Source organism: Pteropus vampyrus, unplaced genomic scaffold (assembly GCF_000151845.1).
Source record: "Pteropus vampyrus isolate Shadow unplaced genomic scaffold, Pvam_2.0 Scaffold627, whole genome shotgun sequence".
Classification (NCBI taxonomy): domain Eukaryota; kingdom Metazoa; phylum Chordata; class Mammalia; order Chiroptera; family Pteropodidae; genus Pteropus; species Pteropus vampyrus.
The window spans coordinates 262,493-272,365 of NW_011889408.1; the positions used below are offsets into that span (position 1 = coordinate 262,493).

Consider the following 9,873-nt stretch of genomic DNA (forward strand, 5'->3'; position numbering starts at 1 on the left):
TGGATGCTTAATAGTGCCCCATATGCTCCTTAAATTATTTTTATAGTCTTGGCATCTCATCTCTTGCCATTTTGATTGTGTGTCTTTGGCTTTCCCATCATCTAGATAGGGCATTTGATCCTTTTCTTTATTCACTTTTTTTTTTTATTCCATTTAATATACTTCTTGTCTCAGATAATGAACACATTTCAGACTGGTTCCCTTTTATAATTTCCATTTCCATTATTATGTTTTTTATTTCTTTGTTGAAATTCTCTACACTTCCCAAAAGTTCATTGAGCACCTTTATAACCGGTGTTTTGAACTCTGCATCTGTTAGATTATTTGACTCTATTATATCTGGATCTCTGTTCTGTTCTCTCATATGGTTTCTGCTTCTTTGTCTTCCCATTTTGGCTGCCTTTCCGTGCCTGTTTCTATGTACTAAACAAAGCTCCTAAGTCACCCAGTCTTATTAGTGTGGATTTGTGAAGTAGGTGTCTGTCCAGTGGCACAGTCCTGAGAGGGTTCAGCTGCAGGCTAAATTTAGCCCAAGCCTCTACCCCTCTGGGGCCACCTGTTAAGATTCAGGAAGAAATCCACAGATGCTGTGCTTATAGTTACCTCAAAAGGACACACCAGAAACTGAGGCCAGCTGCCTCCAGTGTGAGTCTAGGTGCTGCTCAGCAAGGAGCACCTAACTGGCTGAGGATATACTTGGATGTGGCTTGGGTGGGGCCTCGAGTTGGGGGAGGCAGGGTTTAGGGAATCCTCTGGGAAGAGCAAACTCTGTTATCCAGTTCGATGAAGTCAGGGCTATGGCAGCGCTGAGTCCATGCACTGGGAGTAGGGAGGGCTCAACAGGGAACAATAGATACCACTGGCACTTCTGTACAGTGCAAGTCTCACCTCAGCCCTCACTCCGACAATGTCTCACTGTAAGTCCCTGATCCCCCCTGCACGCAGCCAAACTGGTGTTGGTGCTCAGAGCGAGCAGTTCCGTCACCACAAAAATCTGTCCGCAGATGTGGCCCCTTTAAGAGGCGTCTGCCGCTGCTGCAGCCTCCATCTTAGCTGCTCAAGACCGGGCAGCCTGCGTCTTCACCCTGTCCTACATTCTGCTGTTGCAGGGTGCTTTCTTGGATTTCTCCCTCGTTGTATGGTTTGTTCCTCTAGATTCCGGGCGATTTTTCCTTGCTGCTACTCCTTGTTTCTATCACAACTTTGATTTGGTCGCCAGAGGGATGAATAGAGCCTCTATCATCTATGCCATTTTTTTCTTTACCCCAAATTAAAAATTGTTTTTTTGCTTTCAAAAAATTAAATTTACTGAGATGGCATTAGTTAATAAAATCGAGTTGTAAGTGTACAATATTATAATACATCATCTGCATATTGCATTGTGTGCTCATCACTCATAACTTAGTCTTCGTCTGATACCATATATTTGACCCCCTTTACTATCTTCATCTGCCCCATACTCCCCTTCTGGAAATCACCATATTGTTGTCTGTTAATGAGTTTTTTGGGGTTTGTTTGTTTTGTTTGTTCATTTGTGGCTTTCTGTTTTATATCCCACATGTAAGTGAAGTCACACTCTCTGACTTCAAATTATACTACAAAAATCAAAACAGCATGGTACTGGCAGAAAAATAGACACATGGACAAATGAAACAGAAATAAACCAACATATATGTGGCCAAATAATTTTTGACAAAGGAGCCAAAAACATGTAATGGAGAAAAGAAAGCCACTTCAATAAATGGAGCTGGGAAAATTGGAAACTCCATGCTGTTTTTCATAGCGGCTGTTCCAATTTACATTTCCACCAGCAGTGTATGAGGGTTCCTTTTTCTCCACATCTTCTCCAACACTTGTTATTTCTTGTCTTATTGACAGTAGCCATTCTAACAGGTGTGAAGAGGCCTTTATTGTGATTTTGATTTGATTTTCCCTTATAACTAGTGAAGTTGAGCATCTTTCACTGTCTGTTGAGCATTTGTATATCTTCTTTGGGAATGTGTCTGTTCAGGTCCTCTGACCATTTTTAAATTTGATTGTTAGCATTTTTTGTTGCTCAGTTGTATAAAGTCTTTATATATTTTGAATATTAGCCCCTTATTGGAGGTTTTGTTTACAAATATCTTCTCCCATTCAGTTGGTTCCCTTTTTGTTTTGTTGATGTTTTCTTTTGCTGTGCAGAAGCTTCTTAGTTTGATATAGTCCCATTCATTTATTTTTGCTTTTACTTCCCTTGCCTTTGGGGTCAAATTCATAAAAACCTCTCTGAGACCAAAGTCCATAGTTTAGTACCCATGTTTTCTTCTAGATATTTAATTGTTTCCTCTACAACCCTGTGTTTTCTTCTAGATATTTAATTGTTTCAGGGTTTTGATACATTCTGAGTTAATCTTTGTGTATGGCAATACCTCTGCAGTGAAAATCACTTAATTTTCCCTAGTCTTCTTTACAACTCAATTGCTTCTGTCTCAGGGCACTACTCCCATGTATTGGAAGAGGTGAGTTATGGATCTCCTGTGTGCTCCTGGTGCCACCCTCCAGTAGTCAGAAACCCCTGCAGGACTGCTCCAAGTTGACTCAGCTGCTTCCAACTGTGTTACAATTGTTGGAGGATGGGTGTGTGTATGTGTGGGGGAGAGATAAGTGAGGGGAACAGGGTTGTAGAGGTTTGGGGGTGAGGGTGGGTTGTATGTTTGAGTGTTTAAGATTGTGCTCTTCCTCATGGGCTTAGCTGCAGTGAATACAGACTACTTAGGCTGGAAAGTTTTTTTTTTTTTTTTCAGCCCATTCATTATTTGTCAAGAGAGGATCTTGCTGCCTGGTGGGCCACAGTGGGATGAGGTGGGCAAATTTTCTGTCTGCAGAATCCTTTGTTCCTTGCTGGCGGGCTTTGGAGAGCTATGTTATTTTGCACTATTTCTCTGCCCTTGATCCTGGTCCAACCTCAGTGTGTGCCAACTTCCCAGGCCCAATTGTCATCTCTGTTTCTCCAGTCTGGTCTGCCCGGTGGGGGCTGTACCTCAGCCTTTTACTACTATTGTGTCCACTGGGTCTGTCGCAAATATGGGGCTACAGCACAGTTTCTGTCTCTGTCCTTCTTCTTTGTTTCCACTTTTTGTTTAGATATGCCCAACTTCAGATGTTTCCATGTGCTGTTGTCTCAAACGTTTGTGTGTTGAGCAGGGAATCCTTTGTTGAATTATAGAAGTTTGACTTGTAACTTCAAGGGGAGAGACATGGAGGTCCTCTCATGTTGCCATGTTGTTGACGTCTTTGACTATCTCTTTAATTTTGAAATACTTTTCTATACCTTAGTAGGCTCCTTGTTAACCTGCTTCATCTTCTGTTTCTCTACTCATGCCTTCTCTGGATGCATTTTTGTATTGTCAAATGTTCACATTTTTCAAGAATCTTCATTGGCTTCCTCTCTCCCTTTTTCCACCCTTTTTGTTGTTGTTCTTCTTGTCAGTCTCATCAGCTCACAAGGCGTCCATTTTCATGCTTATAGTCTTCTACCAAATTCCTTTCACTAGTATCACTCTCCTAACTTCCAGTTCTCCACTTTTAATTGTTTTAAAATGTTATCTCATTCTGTTAATCTCAACACATTCATTGTATATTTCCATTCATAGCTCTGTATATTTCCAATCATTGTATATTTCCAATCTTGATACTCATCTACTGGATGGGCAATTTGGGCGAGATATTTACTGCCTCCAATCTTTTATTTTTTTCATTTCTAAATTAGGGGTAATAATTCCAACTTTATGGTTATGGTGATGATTAAACACACAGGTACATAGTTGGTGCTCAGTAGTGCTAATTTCTTTCTATTTGTTTCTGAAAAATATTAATATTTTCTCAGCTTACTATGTCTTCTTGTTGCCCTACTTTTACAAGATTTATTATTCAGAACCAAGTTCAAATGTCAATTGTTCCAAAATGCTTGTGACATATACCTCAAGTACCATATTTACAATTACAGACTCAAATATTTTTAATATTTTTCTTCCTAGCCAATGACATTTTCTGTCTTAATTTTATGGCCTTATGTCATATCTTCTTCTAGTCCATGATGTATACATAAAGGCAGAATTTGTGTCTGATCCATCTTTTCATTTTCCACAGGAACTAAGTGGCTCTCATATCTATTTGGTACAAGATATATAATATGTAACTATATTCATAAAGCTATATATCTATATTTATATACTGATACTTATATCCATGTATATGTATATATGTATACGTATATTTATGTATTTATATATCCTCCTTCATCTTCTTGCTTCCTCTTCAATCTAGTGAATGTATATGTACAAAGAATGAATGTAGAATTTTCTTTTAAATCTAGATTTTGATTACATAAAATATATTTTTAACATAAGCCATCTGATTATAAAATATCTTCAAAAGTTAAGTTACGACAAAGATTTTTTATGCTCATATGATTCACAGTAGTTGTGAACACTTGACTGAAATAAGGCTCAGATGAACTACAAAAAAATAAATTGACACATGGCTTCTGATAGGCAGTGTCTGTATAATGGACTTTCTTATTCTCATGAGTTTCATTCATATACTTTGTTTATTTTTTAGATTAAAAAGCCTTACATGTTTGAGTATAAATCATAACCAGCTAGCCAGCATTCCTAGACAACTTTGTTTCCTTGAGAATCTTTCTGAACTTCAACTTAATTACAACCAGCTCATTTGCATACCTGAAGAGATTAAGTTCTTGAAGATGCTCCAGAAGCTTCTTCTGGTCAGGAACAACATTGATGTTTTGCCAGAGGTAAGCAAAACATGGAACCAAATTTTCTTCTGTTGGGAAAGAACTCATTACAACATGGTCGGGAAGAGTTATAGATTTGGGCATCTCAGTAAAACCATCCTTTGCTTTCCATCTGAATAGATATAGTTAATTCCCAAATTCTTATGACAAAGGAGGGTTATAACTTGGATTATTTCACATAGGTAGGGCTGCCAAATAACAATCCAGTATGCTCACTTAAATTTGAATTTCAGATAAGCAATGAATAATTTTTTAGTGTAGGTATGTTCCATATATTGCATAGAACATATTTATACAAAAATAAAATCCTTGTTTCTTTGAAATTTAAATTTAAGCCTCCTATATTTATCTGGAAACCCTATATACAGCACAAAATGTAGTACATTCTGGTTTTGGTATGTGTTCTAGATATCTTCCATTTTTCCTTCATAGCCACTCTCCATTCTTTTCCAACCTACTCTTCATCTGGGAGACTTATCTGTATCAGCATCAGTGAGCTCCTTTGTCCTCTGGCTTCCTCTTGGATATGGCCAATGAGAGGCACTAGCAGGAGGTGAAAGGACAGAAGGAAAGTGAGTATCAGATAGTATTCCTCTGATGTCTGCCTGATAGGGTGCTGTGAGTTTCCTGCATACTTTTCTAGAAGGCCATAGATAATGTCAGATGATCCTCATATAGACCATTACTAGCCCCATCCCCTTGGCTCTTTAGGTCAATGATGGTAAAGAACTTCTTGCCATTGATAGCTTTTGGGAATTCTGTGGGTTTAAGAAACTACATTTCATGGTTTAGTTTTTCCTAAACCCTGTGAAACTTTTATAAATAGTGACTTTATTAAACTCTCTTCAAATTTCCCAGTTTGAGAGTACTGTTTGTTGCTGGGAACCTGTAATTGGGTTTACCTTCCTTCTTTAGGCAAATTAGAATTAATTTAATAGAAGGGAATGTATGTCATATAGTAAATTGAGAGATAAAAAAGCAGATCAATTCTTGTTGTTTAATTTTTCTCTCAGGGATATATTTCCTTGAAATATTTTGTTCATATTGTAATGTGATATGTGAAAATATACCAAAGTGTAGGCTGTAAATAAGTATATTTCAAACATTTTATTCTTAAATTCTTTAAAAATCTTAGTTTCTATAAACAAGTAAGAAATACCTTTAAATTTATTAAAAGTATAGGTTCTTAATCTAAGGAAAAAGCTTTAACAGCAGTAATATGATCATTTTCATGAAGCATTATATTATTTAGTATTCATAACAATTCATTATAACTCTTCTTATTATACCCATTTTAGAATAAAGAACAGGGAGGCTATGTGACCTGAACACAAAGGTCAAAGATTGGGCTCAAATCCATGTCTGTCTAACTTAAAAGTCAGATCAGTACTCTTTCTACAATTTTATAAATCCCAAGGAGTTTAGACTTTAAACAATTTAAAAAAGTTCTATCCTGAATTATCATGTAAAGAATACTATGATCAAATATGTCTTTGTACATTTAATATAATTTAGTTAATATGATCATTATTCTTTTTGTTTTGCATTATAAATGATAAGGCATTACAGAAAATACTCATTTGTTTTGATAATGAACAAGTTATGAAAAATTTTCTGGTACATAATAAATTGTGTGCATGTTTGCACATGTATATGAATATATATGTCCATCCAGTTACAATGGGCATGTAGCTAGAGATACTAACAGATTTTTCTTTATAAGGAAAGGGTTCTGTTAGCTCAGTGCTAAGCAAAAGGGATATGAGAAATAATTGATGGTGGAATTGTCAATAGACACAACTTTCTAAGATTATATCTATTTTCTGTTTCACAAAGATTATTTCTATTTTAATGATAGTGTCTGCTGAGTGCTTATTATGTATTAGCCCCCTTAATAAGAACTTAGTAACTTCTTTAATACATTCAACAATCATACTGAAGTAGGGGCTTCCATTAGCAATTCCATTTTACAAATGGAGAAATTGAAGTACCAAGAGATTAAAAAATTTACCCATAGTTACATAGTAAGTGTAACTTACTATGAATAGTGAACCTATGAATAGTCTAACTCTTGGCCACCATGTTATGTTGCCCTGGAGTGGTCAGAGGAAATGGAAAACTCAAAGAATCTGGCAATCCCAGACATAAAGATATCTTTGGAAAGGATTTACTGAAGAATGATCAGGTAATTAGAAAAGATGATCAACGCTATCAAGTTTGAACTTAGAAGAAATATTTATGATTCTACATATGAGGTTTTTGAAAGTCAATCTCTCTTTTGTTTTCTGACACAGGGATTTTGTGATCTTAGAAACCTAAGAATCCTAGACATAGCTGGAAATATTATACAGATATTTCCACCAGGAGTAAGTAGAGCCAACTTCTATTATAATTTTAAAATAATTTTATTTATGCTATTGAGATTAGAAAAATATGGGCAGCCAGTAAAACCTGTAGTAATTGAAACTTTAAATTATACAAATGATTCAAAGATTTTCTTTGTTCTAGAATTTCAAAACCTGTTCTTTCCCATTCCTTCATTTGTGTTCTGCGCCTGCTGAACTTGTTTGAACTAAGTGAACTCTGATTGTTATCATAAATATTTTAATATATTGGTTATAGTTAATGTTTTTTGCTGTTACATACTGCTTTTGGTCACCTTAGACTTTTTCTTTCTTTTTTTTTGAAATGGTAAAGTGATAGGATTTATTGAAAGCTCAGAGTTACAACTCTCTCACAAAAGGGTGTATCTGAAAGTGAGATGGTCTGGTCACCTCAGACTTTTTGAAACCATTACTCCCCAGAGTATACATTTTTATCCCTTATAATTAATCCAGAAGCAATATTTCTGTTAGTTGGTTTTAAACCATAAACAATAAAAGATGCACTTTTTTTTTTCCATTTAGAAATTCATTTTGATTTTGTTTTATTTCGAATAATGGAGAAGCAGTTGATATTGGTAACTTCTAACTTTTGGGAAAGAAATGGCAGTTTTTCATATTGCATTTTTATATCCTAGCAGATACATTTCTATATTCTAGGTAATAATTACAAGCCCACCAATCCAGAGGTATTCAATAAATAGTTGATGGTCCATTAATTACTTTCTCTGACTGATCAACTCCAAATTGAAATTTTTGTCTTTTTAACCCCCAAAATAAATTTTACAATGACTTAGATATGAAAAATGAGTGTAATATCTGCATTTTAGAAAAACATTACAGATTTTTTTTATTATGGTAATATATATATAGCAAAATTTATTATTTTAACCATTTTTATGTGTACACGTCAATGGTACTAAGTATATTCATGTTGTTTTACAGCTATCAGTACCATCTATCTCCAGGAATTTTTCCCCTCTCTCCATTTCTATAGAAATGTCTTTAAGTGCCTTTTTTATTTTGTCACAGCTATTCTTTTTTTTTTTTCTTTTTACATAGGTCTTTATTTAAGAGTGTTTTGCTGTTTTATAACCTCAAACTTGGTGTGCTATTTGAAAAATTCAGTTATTTCACAATAGTATATACATTTTATTCACATGGCTTTTAAATCTTTGAATTTGGATTTTCACCAGCATTTTTGTATAAGAATGTACATTAAATGCAGAGCTACAGCAAGACAATGGGACTGTTGTAATTGTTTGCTCATATGTGTTGACAGAAAGTTTCTGGGTTACTTAATTATTAAGAAAAACACTGTCATGATTACACAGTTAATTAGCTATTTTAGAAATGTATTGGTTCTTTTATTACCACATAGTCAGATCTGATACATTGAGACTTTAATTTCTTTCTTTAGCTCTTTTATTTTCTTTCCTAAATTTAAACTTTTAAAAAATATTTAATATTTGTGCAAATTATATATTTTTTTAAAATTTCAAACAACAAAGAAATACAGAATAATAATGAAAGTTTCCACATCAGTACCTCTATATGTGTGTTTTTAGAAAAGTTTGTTAAAGCATTTTTTTCACATTATACTATATCTGGATTGATTTAATTACATTTAACATCCCAGTATGATTTTTTTTTAAAGTAATACCATCTAAGTATTAAAAAGGTTTCATTAATACTATAAAGATCAGTAGAGAGAAAACAAAACTCTGGGGCTGGTTTCTTGATCTGATATATTATTGTACCATTTAAAGAAATTCTCAGTGCCTCAGGTAAAATTATTTGATATTCAATATCCAAGACGTCAAGATTATTCATTATAATAGTTTGCAAATGTCCTATGTTTTTTGGGTGAATAAGTATTGTTAAGATATCTGTTCTTTCTTTCCATTTAGCACTCTTTTTTTTTAACAATAATTTTTATTTTTCGGGTATAGTTGGCATATAATACTATGTTAGTTTCAGGTATACAACATAGCAATTAGACATCTATATAACTCACAAAGTGATGACATCAATAAATCTAGTACTCTTCTTACATTGTACATAGTCATTACAATATTATTGGCTATATTTTTTATTCTATACTTTGTATCTCCGTAACTATTTTATAACTAGCAATTTGTGCTTCTTAATCCCATCCCCTTTTTTACCAATCCTCCTTAATCCCCTCTCTCTGGTAATCTTCAAAATGTTCTCTGTATCTATGTTTATTTCTGTCTTTTATTGTTGTTTATTTTGTCCTTTAGATTCCACATACATGTGCAATTGTATGGCATTTGTCTTCCTCTATCTTACTCCACTCAGCACAATACCCTCTAGGCCCATCATGAAATATTTTTTCCATTCTTTTACTTTTAGTGAGTGTGTGTGTGTGCATGAGTGTATCTTTTAATCTGAAGTGAGTCTCTTATAGGCAGCATATGTAAGAGTCTTGTTTTCTTGTTCATTCAGCCACCCTATCTTATGATTAGAGCATTTAATTATTTTTCATTTGAAATACTCATTGATAGATATGTAGTTATCACCATTCTTTATTTAGACATATATATATATGTTGTCATCATCTTCTTCCTCTTCCTCTTCCTCCTCCTCCTCCTCTTCCTCCTCCTCCTCCTCCTCCTCTTCTTCCTCTTCCTCCTCCTCCTCTTCCTCCTCCTCCTCCTCCTCTTCCTCTTCCTC

The 9,873-nt window shown here is 34.5% G+C and overlaps 1 protein-coding gene across 2 annotated transcripts in view; it reads left to right on the plus strand.

The window, feature by feature from the left end:
- Positions 1-9,873, plus strand: part of LRRC69 (leucine rich repeat containing 69) — a 93,988-nt gene that overhangs the window by 19,319 nt on the left and 64,796 nt on the right. Inside the window, exons 4-5 of one of the 2 annotated variants that reach the window (XM_011384814.1) lie at positions 4,600-4,795; positions 7,090-7,161. The exons of the other annotated variant lie outside the window; for it this stretch is intronic. Of the exons in view, the coding sequence (XP_011383116.1) occupies positions 4,600-4,795; positions 7,090-7,161 (268 nt within the window). The remainder of the gene's footprint in view (positions 1-4,599; positions 4,796-7,089; positions 7,162-9,873) is intronic. 2 annotated transcript variants of the gene reach the window in all.